The 15,467-nt window shown below is 50.7% G+C and overlaps 1 protein-coding gene across 4 annotated transcripts in view; it reads right to left on the bottom strand.

The window, feature by feature from the left end:
* The window catches only part of LOC149339872 (uncharacterized), a 115,351-nt gene that overhangs the window by 83,001 nt on the left and 16,883 nt on the right, over window positions 1-15,467 (bottom strand). Inside the window, exon 1 of one of the 4 annotated variants that reach the window (XM_089548546.1) lies at window positions 3,981-4,602. The exons of 2 other annotated variants lie outside the window; for them this stretch is intronic. Coding sequence is in view for 1 of the 2 variants with exons in the window: in XM_089548543.1 (XP_089404669.1) it covers window positions 3,981-3,999 (19 nt within the window). In the remaining variant the exon portion in view is untranslated. Of the gene's footprint in view, window positions 1-3,980; window positions 4,603-15,467 lie in introns of those variants that run through there. One more of the 4 variants, XM_089548543.1, reaches the window with a different exon arrangement.

Genomic DNA, 15,467 nt, shown 5'->3' with positions numbered 1-15,467 from the left:
TTCCTTGCTTTCGGAATATTGGAATACCAAGATACTGCGAATAGCTAAATATTAAGGTGAGTAAGAATAGAAAGGGCACGTATGTGGTCGATAGGCACTCTATACTGCTAACAGTTGAGTGTTAGTTAAAAGTGCTTCAGTTGCCATGCACGTAGCACACGACAGCGGTGTGTTTAACAGGCAATAGGAGTCACAGCACGGTAAAATCGAACCCGTTAGTAAGGTAGATTTCAGCAGCGGGTAAAATTGACCTAAATACAAACGCTGTGCAGGCTAGGTGACGGTCGCGTATTTAATGAAGCACATTATCAGGAATATGTGACAGCGCCGAGCCACTGCCGCTACAGCGCTTCTATGACTCTCTGTCTACTACGTCACGGATGATGTCAGAGCAGTATTTTGCACTGTTCAAAGCCATGCGCCATACGGCGGCATCCAACCGAACTAGAAGCGCTTGTCCCCAATTCCTGGCATGGCGAAGAAACAGAAGCTATGCCGAGGTTACCGCACATTACCTCCGCAGTGAGCATATGGGGCTCGGTTGCTTGTGGGATTCGAACCCGGTCTGAGTGACCGCATTTCGATGGAGGCGAAATGCAAACACCCCCGTGAGCTTATTGATGTCTGTGCACGTTTAATCCGCATCCGCCTCGCATAGTCCGATTGCAGCTGCGGCACGCTGGGCCTACCGACAGGATACTGTATGGAAAGGGACACCATCAGTCATGCGCGAAGCTGGCGGCGCTTATTAGCGGGTCCCGAAGTTTTGGCCAAAGGCGGTTAGAGCAAACCAGTCCCCTCAAACCAGACACGGCTGCGCAACAAGCGAGCAGATTCGTCAGAGACAAGGCTCGCTAACTCCGTTTCTCAACTCGACCAGCGGAAGCGAAGTCTGCTCTTTGAGCGCTAGCACGTGTGTGCTGGTCGCGCCGCCAAATGCCCCCTGCCGTATGAATCGTCGCGCGAGATGGCGAGCATCAATTACGGCGGCCGGCCCTGTCCGACTGGGGAACAATTAGGCGCCGCGAGGCAGCCCGTGCTGCAAAGGTTCCACATTTCCACGAATCGGCCGGACGAGCGTGCGATCAAATCGAAACGCTAATGACGTCCCATTATTCGGGCCCCTTTCTTCGTGCGCGCTCTCAAAGGGTTCATACGCAGCATGTAATCACACGTCGGATCATTTTCTCTCGGCCGTGCACGTTCCCGACTTTGCTTGCATGTAACGGGTGAGCTTTCGGCACTAACCTTCACTAACAGGTCGGGGTCTTTCGAACCGCGCACCGCATTCTGTACGACTAGGAACAGTATAATGAGATTATGTTGGGTCGTGAACGAGGCTGCCTCATAAAACGCATTTATAGAGTTGTTTTATACATGTTTACGAGAATATGTAAATTTAGGGCAGATAGTGAAAGCTGATCCGGATAATGAGAGGGAAATAACTAGAATAATAAGAATGGGGTGGAGCGCATATGGCAGGACTCTCAGATCATGAATGGCAGTTTACCGATATCCCTCAAGAGAAAAGTATACAACAGCTGTATCTTACCGGTACTCACCTATGCGGCAGAAGCGTGGAGGGTAACAAAGAGGGTTCAGCTTAAGTTAAGAACAACGCAGCGAGCTATGGAAAGAAGAATGATAGGTGTAACGTTAAGAGATCGGAAGCGGGCGGAGTGGGTGAGGGAACAAACGTGGGTTAATGACATCCTAGTCGAAATCAAGAAGAAGAAATGGGCTCGAGCAGGGAATGTAATGCGAAGGCAAGACAACCGCTGCTCCTTAAGGGTAACGGAGTGGATTCCAAGAGAAGGCAAGCGTAGCAGGGGGCGGCCGAAACTCAGGTGGGCGGATGAGATTAAGAGGTTTGCGGGGATATGGTGGCCGCAAATGGCGAAGGACAGGGTTAATTGGAGAGACATGGGAGAGGCCTTTGCCCTGCAGTGGGCGTAGTCAGGCTGATGATGATGATGTGAACCCTCACTGCTCATTATTCTTGAAGGTGTCAGCGAGGCAAGATTTGAGTACACAAGCTGTCATCTTGCCTCTGATGTCAGCAATTGGAGACTTCTGAAGTACCGTTCTAGCCACGCAGCTTAGTTTAAGATTTATGCATAGAATCACAGGCTGTCTACCGGGGTTCTCTCCTGTAGATCTGATAACTATTACTGCCCAAGTGGATCACTACCTCGAAACTTAGATTAGTAGTGGTAGTAGTTGAAGTAGAAGTAGTAAAACATTTTATTTTTGTGCACAAATCAAGTGTTCAAAGAAACTAAGTTAACTCTATCCATAACCCCAGCTCTGTCCTTCTTGTTATTTAAAGTCAATCTGAATTTTTGCGTCGTTTTATTATGCAGTAGCAATAAGCGAACCTGAAAGTAGGACACGAAGCGTGCCGCAGAACTGATACCTAGCAGTCGAGTAACCATGCGTACATATGCTTCTTTGCTATGGATTCTGAACGGGCAGTCGTGCTAAACAGAGTGTGTCCACTCGGGAGAGACCACCTCGGCGAAGGGGTGTAGAAGTTAAGAAAAATGTAGGCGGTTTGAAAAATGACAATACAAATCGGGTAATGAAGAACTACTAAAGTAAATACAATCCCTTCACTACCAGCAGCATCTCTTTTCATCGCAGCCAAGGAATCGTCACTACGCTATTCAGGTTCAGCTTGCTTGCTCGGATATTGTCCTAGACTTCTCGCGAATCCCAAATGCACCGCTTGATTCCTGCCACCTTTATAAATTGATGTGCCTAACAATCAGCGTCTATATTTAGGATCTCTTGGTGCAAGGTTATCAAAAATATTATTCAAGCGCAAATCGGACCTTTGAGAGAGAACTGCGACAATCATATGATTGTCGACATGATTGTCGACATGACATGATTGTCGCAGAACTGTGTGCTTCGGTCACGTATGCTTCTGAAGACACAAAGCGTTCCATGTCAGGTCGTCAGAGCTACAGGAAAGCCCGTCATATCACATCGCCTCGAGAACCAGTACGCATGCATTGCACCATTACGAAGTTCGCTTTTATGACACGTTTTTCTCATTCCACTACCACTTATAAGTAGAGACAGTATTACAAAATTACAGTGAGCTGCTTGATCACAGTAATTACGCGGCGGGTTCAAGTGAAAGTTTTTTCACGCGTTTTAACTGGTTTTCGTCGTTGATTCCTCTTGGCGGGCCAAGGCGACGTTTTAGAATTCACGCAGCTCCGCTCCCTGCATTGTGTCCCGTATGCACGGGCCCAACCATACGTATGGTTGCGTTCTTTTTTTTCGCATTATGCAAAGCAAAGAAAAACAGGAGAAGCCCCATGAAACACAGAGGTGCCCCAAATAGCTGTCCACGCGACCTCGCCTTTCCACTCGTGCACCCATTACAGCTACGCCCTCGCGGGTTGAGGTCGCGTAATTATTCTGAAGCCGGCACTCCAGGGCGAAGCGTGGTAATATTTTCTGTTTTGTTCCGTCAGCTCCATCAGCATTACAAGTGTGCAGAGACGGGGGAGCCACAGAGCGGCAACGCGGTGCCGACAGGCTCGTCGCACAGTTGACCCGCACCGCGCTCGGCCGCGACGACAGCGCCGGCCTTCGGTGCGCTGCGGCGAAACACACCACGCCGGGTGTGTCAGCTGCCCCACCGCGCGCAGGAGTGAACGACGCCGGTCGTGAACACCGCTCACACTTCAGCCGACATTCGCCGGCTGGAGCCTCCTTTCATGAACTCTCTGGACGAGCCACGGATGCCATTTTTTTCATATATACGGCAAATACACCCGGTCGTCGTTGCTTTTAGCATCAACAAATCTCGGAATTGAGCGACCACCGGCGACCGTAAGAGAAACGTAAGCGGTTGCCAGGAAAACGTAAGATGGCTCGCCGTCGTAGACCCTTCGTGGAATCTCGTTGCACACGCACATTGCCGGACGAGAGCGCAACTGTCTGGGAAAAAAGAGAAGACTCACTGATGTTAAGCGGAGGCATGGCGGCGCCTCCTCCTTGCCTCGGGTCCTGGAAATCCCCTCGTGGCCCGTCGTCGGCGGAGCGGCGGTGTGCGGCTGGCCTAGCGGGCCTGCCAAAGTTTTTCCTCAACAGCCGCGGAGGCAGCCAGCGCGCCCCCGGCCGCCCGGCCCGGCGCCCCGGCCCAAGCACTGGTGGCGGTGGTGGAGGCTCGGCAGTGGCTCTGCCCAGCTGGCGGGGCGCGCACTCATCGGGCAGGGGGGCTCTCGCACAGAGGCTCTCTCAACCACGCCGGGACACAACGGGGACTTCCGCGCGCGCGAGACCAGAGAACACCGGCGGCGTCGCGATGATGCGGCGGCGAGGAGCTCGTCAGCTGAGCAAGAACGCCGCGACGCGACGCTCGCGCGCCGGCACAACGCAGTGGCGCCTACGCAATGTCCGACGACACGGCGGAGGGGGCTGGTCTCACTCCGCAGATCCTTCTCGCCCTCCACGGCCCTGCCGCAGCGACCGAGAATGAAAGCGCTTCTGCGGTGGCAGCCAGCTGTGCTGCTGTCCCCCACAGCCTCGCGCGGGAGCGTCGTGGAGAGGAGGAAATGCGGCGCGAAAAATAACAGTGCCAGCACCACGATGGCCGCCGCCGCCGGAAAAAGGCGATGAGGAAGAGAGTGAGAGGGAGATTGGTGCGGGAGAAACTTCCGCCGCCGGTATACGGAGGAAGTCCTCCTCCGCGAGCCGGCGGCGGACCGCGGAACGCACCTCGCCACCGGCTTCTTCCGCTGGCTGCGCATGTGCACTCGCAGTGGCGTGACGTAACCCGTTTTTTCGGCATGCCGGCAGCAGTGGCAGCCCCACGGACTCCCGCCAAGTCGTTCGAATTCAGAGGCATTGAAGAAGCCCCAGGGGCTTACGTAATGGAGCAGCTCAAATTTTTTGTTTTTCATCCCCTTGCTCAGAGATCAATTTCAATGGTCCGACCCTGCAGGATGGAGATATTCGCCATACAAAAGATCTGTTCCCATCGCTTTACGATAGCAGGTCAGCAGGTGGCTGGACAACTTATTGCAATCGCGTTCACATTTCGCCCACTTTCCAGAAATAAATTAATAGCTTTGTTGTTTCCGGCTTCCTTCACTACGGCTATCTTCCTACTTTTGCCCACACAGTGTGCGTGCTTTCGTGGCACCGTCCATTTGCTAGCCTATTCTGCACATATTTTCAGAGTTTTGCAATGTGAGAAAAAGAGAAGAAATGTGTGGCTAAAAACAAAATTATTATAGTCGCTTCCCACAAATACATGTCAAGCTTTCATGCATTGTGCGGTTTTCTTTGTCTATGCGCATGCCTTTCTTTATTTCATTTTTTTTCTGGCACATTGACTTCCGCGCTAGATTAAGCGGCTGGGCTTCATGACTTTCTGTAATGTACTCGTGTACTTTGTGTAAGAAAGCAATGAACGGAGTGAGAGACTACGTTTTACTGCCTGAACTAGAGCAGTGTGGTAACGCCACCACGGGCATGGACAACCGGTAACCACCTTTGTAGCTCCATAATAAGCAGCCGGTTTGCTTTACAGCATAACACAAATGAATGCAGCAAAGCCGACTTACTGTACAGCACTGAGGCGGCGCTGGCGCAAAAAAAAAAGAACCCATTTCGATTTGATACTTTATTTTTTGCACTTTTTTTTTAAACAAGAGGATGATACTGGCATGAACTTTGGTGCCACGGGATGGGGTCCAACAATGTTAACATGGGATAAAAACAAAGATGGTGGAAGAAGTCATTATATGACCAGGCAGTAATGGCCCGCTCCTACTCGGCTTTCAAAATGAGAGGTAGTCGCGTTTCGTCCTTTTGTGCTAGTTTGTGGTTGAGTTGTCAGCGACGTGTGATTTCGCAAGGGGTCCATGACCTGTAGTTTCGCCCATCCTTCAAGAAGTGGCTCGAAAACCGCGTCCTTTCTTTTCTTTATATTGCGATTCTTTGAGGGAGTAGAGGCTAATAATGTTTACGTCGACATTTTATTACCTTGTTTCCACACTTTTGCGCTAACTGAACTCATCCGCAGAGGGGAGATTGCTTTTGTACATTTCAATGCGCGACTCTATATTTTGTTCTATTTTTTAGTAGAGTTGTTTTTATAACCGCAACTCCTGTCTTGGCGTGCGCTGACAGAGTTAATAAATAAGATTAACTAGCGTCCAACTTGAGCATCGCGAACTCCAAAAGCGACGGGTGGTTTGTTTCTCCTCTGCTCCTTGATGTATTCAGACTGCCATGCATGTTTCCTGCACTGCAGCGGCTTGTTCCTCGGGCTGCACTCGGCGGGATTCGTCGCTGTTTTTGATTATTGGAAAATTAAAAAAAATTTAAAGTCTTCATGACCTTCTGGCTTTTAAATCCCGTTGCTTTTACAAGTCTTTAGGACCCCTTGAAACGTTAAAAAGACTTCAAGAGTTTCCCTCGATATGACTGCGCCGAAGCGAGGTCTGGAGAACCTTTTAGCGCCGGCATTTGCTGAAGTACAAATGAACTGGAATTGAAGACTGAACATTGAGTACATTATATTGAAGTACATTGTATTGAAGTCCATACTGAAGTACATTGTACTGAAACTGAGTACATTATATTGAAGTACATTGTATTGAAGTACATACTGAAGTACATTGTACTGAAACTGAGTACATTATATTCCACGCGCGTAACAAGTGCATCAAGCAAGAAACACTCATTAAATTTCTCGCTGAAACTATCGAACGTGTCATATCGCGTAAATTTCTTGGCGTCTTGTTTCACGAGCATTTAGGTTGGTCACCTCGCGTTGGTAAAGTGCATGCAGATATCTTTTGGTCTATCGGAATCATATATAGACCAAAGGAACTATTGCCAACCTGGCTGAAGAAACAGCTATATTACACACTGGTGCATTGGCGTTTTCGCTATTGTCTTCTTGTTTTGGGCACAGAACCTAAAACAAACATTACTTACTGCGAAAGAAATATGTACGGTTGATAGAAAATGCACCTTACCTAAACCATACTGCTGATTGTTTAGAAAACACCACTTTCTTACAGTATGGACTGTTATAAATAAAAATGATAGCGTTAGCTAATTCCCAAAAGATCCATTACAATCCTGTCGCATTTTACCACAGGTACCTTGCGAAATTACACAACTGCAACACACGACACACAAATTACGTACAGTAAAGAAAAAATATGCACAAACTACGGCACCCAGAAACTAACTCACAGAATTTCTCGCTTCTTAAATGATCATCTTGCTGCGAACATTATTCAAGAAAGCATGTCATTGAAAGCTTACAAAAAGAACATCGCCTTGTACCTGTTGTCACTCCGGGCGTAACCATTCTGTTCAATATTCTTTTGTTTATGTGTCTTCGTTTGACGCCACATAGATGTTCAGTGTGAAACACTACAACGTTAACCACTTATTTTCTATTTCCATTCACTTTGCGTTTTCTGTACTCTTGTGCTCCTCGGTGGGGGTAGGAAGGGGGCAGATTCTTCATCAGGCATTTATCTTCCCTTTTTCTGCCCCATAGACAACTGCAGCTGTGTAGCGTGAAACACCGTTTGTAGCCGTTTGTAGCTTTTTCCAAGATATGGCCATGGAAAGCGCTGCAGTCCCAAAGCAGCGCTTTCTGAGAGGCCATATTCGCAGGTCTTTTGGTGTAAAATCTATCGCATCTCGTTCGTGGAAGAGCAAAGCGTATTTTTCAGCCACATTGACGGCAAGGACGAAATGGCAGCGTCCTTCTTCACTCATCTTTTATTTTTTTTCGCGTCGTTACAATCTCGAGGAGAAAAAACATGAAGAAATGCACGCAATCCCTCGTTCGTGCAGTTCTCGCCATTTAAATTCCTCTCGCCACTGTTTGAATCTTACTTGCATCTTACTTGAGTCTCCCGGGCTCTCTCCCCGTCACGTGCTCAAACAAATCTGCTTTATTCGTTTAGTATTTCAAATTAATATGCGTCAACTTTTTCACACAAAATTTATTGCGGGGGCTCTCTGGGCCTCCTGTTGCATCAAATGCCAATTTACAGAGCCCGATACCTATTAAGGTGCAATTCATAGCCTCTGCCTACGCCCGTCTGATTTTACGAAACAAAGAACTTGACTGATGATGTACATTCGTCTAGTAAGCTTTTAAGACCACTCTCAATGGTTTATGATCACCATATTGTGACATATTGTAAATTGATAAGAGTTAACATGATTGTATATATATTTTTTCCTTTTTATAATTCCCTGTAACCCAACAGTACGCATCTTAACAACTTTGAAGATACCTTAACATTGTTGTACAGTTTTTCCTTTGTTTTTCTTTTAACATGCCAGCAAGTGTAATGGCGACCGCTACATTTATTGTATTTGTTTATTTTGTGTGTGTATGTGCCGAATGCAGTTTGCTTACCCCAGGGAAAAAGCTTGGCTCTCGTCAGGCACCACGCCTTTTGGCCTCCTTCCTGAAGTGTATGAGACACACTTCGAATAAATACTTTTCAAAACTTTTCAAACGTAGCTTTGTTGCTAGCAGACTAAAGAGGACATAGCAGCCGCTTTTTTTTTTACCAGTTGTAACCGTTTGTCAAGAAATTTTTACCAGTTGTAACCGTTTGTCAAGAAATGGTGCAGTGCAAAAAAGAGATCCATGTGCAGCGCGATGTGGCTTGTCGTTGCAGAAAGCCTAAAGCCCGCAATTAATCAGGAGCCCTCCGCTACTGCCACTCATTTGACTCCATCCACCCTTCCCTCAAGACGGTCGTGGCATCGCTGGCTGTCCCTTCACTTGCCCGGCTTCTGCTGGTCTGTTGCGCAGCCAGCGCGCTGGGCCATTGTAAAAAGAGCCTGCCATTTCTCGTCCGGCTATGAGCCACCCCGCTTCCAGACCACTGCGCCTTCTCGTGGGTCCAACCGCTCACCTTCTCCGCAAACCCGCCGTTCTCGTTCCCCTTACCTCGCCGCAGCTCCTCCCATTTTTTGTAGTGGGTAGCGCTCGTTCTGTTCGTCATCTCTCTTTACCTGTCCCGAGTCGTTCCGTCAGTTAGCGCTAACCACAGCAAACAATGTTATACCAACTATCCCAAGTCGTCGGTTTATTGTCTCCTCCCCATCTTGCGCCGACCTGTTTTCGGGAAACTAGCCGACGCAGCTTCCGGAGGTTTAGTTTCGTTTGGTTATTGGGGTTTAACGTCCCAAAGCAACTCAGGCTATGAGGGACGCCGTAGTGAAGGGCTCCGGAAATTTCAACCACCTGGGGTTCTTTAACGTGCACTGACATCGCACAGTACACGGGCCTCTAGAATTTCGCCTCCATCAAAATTCGGCCGCTGCGGCCAGGATCGAACCCGCGTCTTTCGGGTCAGCAGCCGAGCGCCATAACCCCTGGGCCACCGCGGCGGGGCGCAGCTCCCGGAAGTGTCGCTTCGTTGATGCCCCGGACTGCGAATCCTCTGTTGACCACTGATCGTCCCTGCATGTCTTCTCGACGTCTGTGTGGATGATGTTCCTGTCCCAGCCCTCACTGACACTGGTGCCCAAGTATCCGTACTCGCTCATCTTTTCGCCGAGGCCTCAAGAAAGGGATGACCGCAGCAGCTTGGTCCATATTTCGCGTCGCCGAAGGCAGTACTGCTGCCGTTGCTAGCATGTGTACTGCGCGAGTAACCGTTGCCTGTCATCACATCTCAATTCAGTTCACCGTCCTTTACCAGTGCCCTCACGACGTGACCCTTTGTCTAGACTTAACAGCCCACTCTGCCCTTATCGACTGCTCCAGCGGCCATCTCCGACTGCACTTTCCCCTACACTCTGACGCCTCCTTCAGCCCTACCCGCCTTCGTTCCACGGGGTTCGCTCGCTTGCCCCCTGACTCTGCTGTCTACCTACCAATATATGTCGCCTTTTTCACCTGTTCCTGACGGTAACTACGTCGCTTGCCCCATTACCGATGTAATGTCATGCTCCTGCACCTCGTCCTGCGCGTCACCCAGAATAGCAGCTACCTTCCTGTCCTTAACTTCAGCCTGTCATCCGGAGTTCTTCCCGAAGGCATTTCGCTCGCTGATTTGACGTCTCTGGCCGACTGCACTGCTAGTGCCCTAACACCGGATCCGCCTTCTGACGCCTCTCCGTCACCCATCCCCAGTCGAACGCCTATTTCCGGGACTACTGAGCCAGATCTGAGCCCTAAGTATGCTGAAGATCTTCACCACCTTTTGGTGTCCTATAGTGACATTTTTTTTTTACTTTGGTGTTCGACCTCTGTGCCAAACGTCCGTTGTGGCTCACTGAATTGACACCGGCGATGCCAGTCCTATACACCAGAGGCTGTACCGTGTATCTCTTTCTGAGCGCCACGTCATCCAGCGGGAGGTCGACAGGATGCTTGCCAGCGACATTATCACGCCTTTGACCAGCGCCTGGGCATCCCCTGCCCTCGTGCTCGTTAAGGAGAAAGATGAGAGTTTGCGCTTTTGTGTCGACTATCGGCATCTCAACAAGGTCACCAAGAAAGATATCTATCCTCTTCTGTGAACTGATCATGCCCTGGTTTTTTTTACACGGAGCCAGCTACTTTTCCTTCATCGACCTTCGTAGCGGCCGCTGGCACGTCTCTGTCGACGAAAGGGACCGCGAGAAGGCTGCTTTCCGCCCCAGATGGTCTCTACCAATTTAAATAATGCCATTTGGCCTTTGCGCCGCCCCTGCCACATTTGAACGCATGATGGACGACGTGATTGCTTTCTCTTGCACACTTGACAGCCACCTTCTTCTACTTTCGTCCATCATTGCGCTCTTGCGCCGCTCCGGACTAAAGCTTAACTCAAAAAGATGCAGTTTTTGTCGCCGCGAACTTAAAGCCCTAGGCCACTTGGTTAGTGCTGCTAGCATTAACTTGACAGATCCTATGAACGCGTTCAGCCGTATAGCTGCAAAAATCAAAAAGCTTTATGACGAAGCATTTCTTTTAAGACAGACTAAACCCAATAATAAATGCAGGAAACCATGGATTGACAACGAGCTGTTAGGAATAACAAAAGAAAGAGAAAGTCTGTCGACCGCTTTTATAAAGACAAGGCAACCGGAGCACTTAATAATATTAAAAAAAGTGAGAAACAGACTGAGCCGGAATATAAAGTTAGCACGCGAAAGGTATTATGAAAATGTTGTGTCCCCTTATTGCTTTTGTGTGTGTGCGCCCTCGCATCCTCCTCCTAACGACCACTCGCATCCTCCTCCTAACGACCACTTGCCCCTCGTCGCACGCTGTCGCCAGATGCCCCCCCACGGTGCGCCCCCGCACCCTCCTCCTGTTCTGGGAAGCGACTCCCTCCCGTGGACGCTTCTCCGCTCCCTCCTTTCTTCGGGCGGCCAGTTCGGCTCCTGCCTCGGTCGACGCTGGTCGCACCCTCATCGGCTTTAAATAAACGAAGTCTTAAAGTACCGTGTGCGTCTTTCGCTGCATTCAACACAGCGACCGGACACGACAGTGGCGACGAGAAAGTGGATTCGACCCGCGCTACGCAACGCTATTGACAAGCCATGGCTACGCGAGGGTTTCCCAATCAGATACCAGAATTCAACGGCTCATCGTGGTCATCGTGGGTTGGACGTCTTCAGTTCTACTTTGAAGCTAACAACATCACAGACCCAGCCTTGAAGAGGGCCAACCTGCTGACGCTGTGCGGGGAGCAGACCTACGATACTGTCTGCGCCCTTATTCAGCCAAGCACACCAGCGGCAGTGTCTTACGACGACATCGTAAAAGCGCTGCAAAAGCACTACGACCCAAGGCCATCCGAGGTCTACAGCCGGGCTCGCTTCCAACGACGAGATCAACTGGGAGGAGAAACTGTGAGCGCCTACGTAGCCGCGCTCAAGAAGCTCGCTGCCGACTGCAATTTTGGAACGCTGTCGACAACAGCTACCGGGCAGGAGGGAGACGCAGCTTCTTCTGCTAACACCACCATGCTTCCCTTGGACGTGATGTTACGCGACAGATTTGTGTGCGGACTGAGTGACGAGTCACTGCAGCAGCGCCTGTTCGCTGAGAAGGACCTCACATTCAGCAAAGCTTACGACATCGCCGTTCGAGCGGAGAGCGCCGGTCACCAGCAGAGAGGGATTCGCCGGAACACCGAGCCGGTACACCAGACAAGCAACCAGGTGCGCAAGCCTTCTGTTGTTGTAAAATCGGTCAAAAAGGCACAACGCTGCTGGCGGTGTGACGACCAACACAACCCCCAGGGATGTCGATTCCAGTCAGCCACGTGTAATTTTTGCCACAAGCGAGGGCATATCGAAAGAGCATGCATTACGAAACGGAGACTTGCCAAGATAAAGTCACCTTCCCAGCCTAATCACAGCGTCAACGCCTCAGAGAATACGCCGCTATCTGATCTCCATGGAACAACATCAGCAACACCATCTGTGTTGTACGACCTGAACACCATGAATCTCGGCACGCGACCGAAGATTTTTACAGAAGTAAGCGTACATCACCAGCTGATTAAGTTCGAGGTGGACTCCGGCGCAGCCTGTACTCTGATCAGTGAGGACACGTTCCGAACTTCATGGCCATCTGACGCACCCGCCCTGCAACAAGACGACACGCACCTGCGAACGTGGTCAGGACAGAATCTGCCACTATTGGGCTCTGCCAACGTGCAGGTTAACTACAACGGCCAGACCCATACGCTACCTCTGCTTGTTGTGAAGGGCACAGGATCAAGCCTTCTAGGGAGAAACTGGTTTTCTCCACTAGGCGTGATGATATGCGGCATAAACCAGACGCCGAGCCAGAACATGGTTGAGCAACTGCAAGAGAAATACGAAAGAGTATTCTCGGAAGAGATTCCAGGAAACGAAGGGCCCCCGGTCACACTGGAGTTGTTGGACAACGCGCAACCCAAATTTCTGAAGGCCAGGCCGGTGCCGTTTGCTCTCCGAGATTCAGTTGAAAAAGAGTTGGACAAACTGGAGCAGCAAGGTGTCATCGAGCCGACGCAGCATTCAGAATGGGCCACACCACTTGTCGTAGTTCGCAAGAAGAACGGAACCATACGCCTCTGCGGAGACTACCGGAGCACCGTCAATCTTGCGACTAAAGCGTCCTCTTACCCGCTACCGACACCTGAAGAAGTATTCAGTGTACTACGTGGCGCAAGAGTCTTCAGCACATTGGACCTCACCCAGGCGTATCAGCAGCTGAAGGTGAGCGAGTCAACTGCTGAATTATTGGCAATTAACACACTGAAAGGCTTGTACAAAGTCAAGCGACTGCCTTTTGGCGTAGCTGCAGCCCCGGCCATATTTCAAAAATTCATGGAGACAGTGCTTCAGGGCATCCCAGGAGTTTGTGTCTACCTTGACGATGTCATCATCAGTGGCACTTCCACTGAAGAGCATGCAGTGCGCCTAGAGCTCGTTCTCGAAAGGCTAGCGAACGCTAATTTGTGCATAAGCAAATCGAAGTGCTGTTTTGCGGTGCCCGAGGTGCAATTTCTGGGACACCGAATTGATGCGGAAGGCATTCACCCTACCGAGGACAAAGTGCGAGCGATCACAGAAGCACGAGCTCCAACAAACAAGCAGGAGCTACAGGCTTTTCTCGGACTCTTGACGTTCTACGACCGGTTCTTGGAACAAAGAGCTACCGTGGCCAACGACTTATACCAACTCCTTCGGAAAGATGTGACATGGACATGGTCGCCACGCCATCAGCAGTCATTCGATGCCCTGAAAGACCTGATTCGAAGATGTACAGTCCTCCGCCACTACGACGAAAGGAAGCCTCTGCTTTTGGCTTGCGACGCATCACCGTACGGAGTCGGCGCGGTTCTATCGCAAACTGACGAGCACGGAAGGGAAGCTCCCATCGCCTTCGCCTCACGTACGTTGTCGCAAGCAGAACGCAACTACGCGCAACTTGACAAAGAAGGGCTAGCCATCGTCTACGCGGCGACACATTTTCACCAGTACATTGCCGGCCGGAAGGTGACCTTTATAACCGATCACCGACCGCTATTGGGCATTCTGGGACCACAAAGGCCTATACCACCAACTTTGTCTCCGCAAATGACACGTTGGTGCATCAAACTCTCAGCGTACGACTACGCTCTGGTCTACCGCAATGGGAGTAAACATCAAAACGCCGATGCGCTAAGCCGTCTGCCACTAGACGCAACTGTTGACGAACCATTTCCACCAGGAGACGTTCTGATGTTCGAAGCACTGCCAGAACCTCCGCTTACAGCAGGCACAGTTGCAGCATCTACGCAGAAGTGCGCAGCTCTCCGGCTAGTTTACACAGCTGTTCAACAAGGCAACGTGCATAAACTCAAAGGGGACAACTTCGACGCTTACCGCAGGCGAGCTACAGAGTTGAGCACCCATCGCGGCTGCATCATATTTGGGTCCCGAGTTGTGATGCCGAGAGAACTACGCGCACAAGCTATGTCTCTCATCCACGCCGGACATCGGGGCATCGTTGCAATGAAAAAGTGTGCCAGAAGCTACATGTGGTGGCCTGGCATTGACAACGACATCGAAACAGTGGTGCGAGAATGCAAGCCTTGCCAGAGCAGCCGGAGCGCCCCGCCGAAAGCTCCTGTCCCAGAATGGGAAAAGCCAGACACACCATGGCACACACTGCACATTGATTTTGCAGGACCAATTGAGGGCTGCACTTTCCTTGTGGTCGTAGATGCCTACACAAAGTGGCTTGAGATAAGGCAAATGGGACAGACGACTTCGGCAGCAGTCATTGACAACCTCCGATCACTATTTGCAACGTTCGGCCTGCCGCGCAAGGTAGTGTCGGACAACGGAACACCGTTTGTGTCTGCGGAGATCCTCAAGTTTTATCGCGACAACGGGATCTCATCAGTTACATCGGCCCCCTACCACCCAGCGACAAACGGACAAGCCGAGCGCTACGTAGCCGAGCTAAAACGCGCCCTTGAAAGAGATCAGACAGGCTCGCTGCAGCGCCGCCTTGCGCGCTTTCTCTTCAAGCAGCACACGACGGTTCAGAGCACAACAGGCGAGACCCCCTCGAAAATGATGTTCGAGCGTGAAATGCGAACCCCGCTCACAGCCATCCTCCCCGAGCCAAAGGCAGAGACGTTCCGGGAAGAAAAAGCAATTCCGCGCTGCGGCACGCTTAATGAGGGGCAGCGCGTCCTCGCCCGACAGTTTCTGAAAAAGCCACGCTGGGAGGAAGCTACAATTGTCAGACGCATAGGCCTGCGCTCTTGGCTCGTCAACATACATGGCACAGTAGCACGCCGACATCTCAACCAGCTGCGTAGATTTACGACGCCGTCTGAGAGCTGTCCGCCAGCGGAGAGAACACGTGCACCATCTTCCCACATAGCCTGGCACCTCTTCCCGGAAGAAGAGACTTCGCCCAGGACAGACCTAGGAGACACAGCGAACAACAGCCAGCCTACAAG

This window comes from Amblyomma mixtum, chromosome 6 (assembly GCF_055824585.1).
Source record: "Amblyomma mixtum isolate Tamu chromosome 6, ASM5582458v1, whole genome shotgun sequence".
NCBI classification, from domain to species: domain Eukaryota; kingdom Metazoa; phylum Arthropoda; class Arachnida; order Ixodida; family Ixodidae; genus Amblyomma; species Amblyomma mixtum.
Note: the sequence above shows the minus strand (reverse complement) of the source record. Positions and strands in the feature narration are given on the sequence as shown.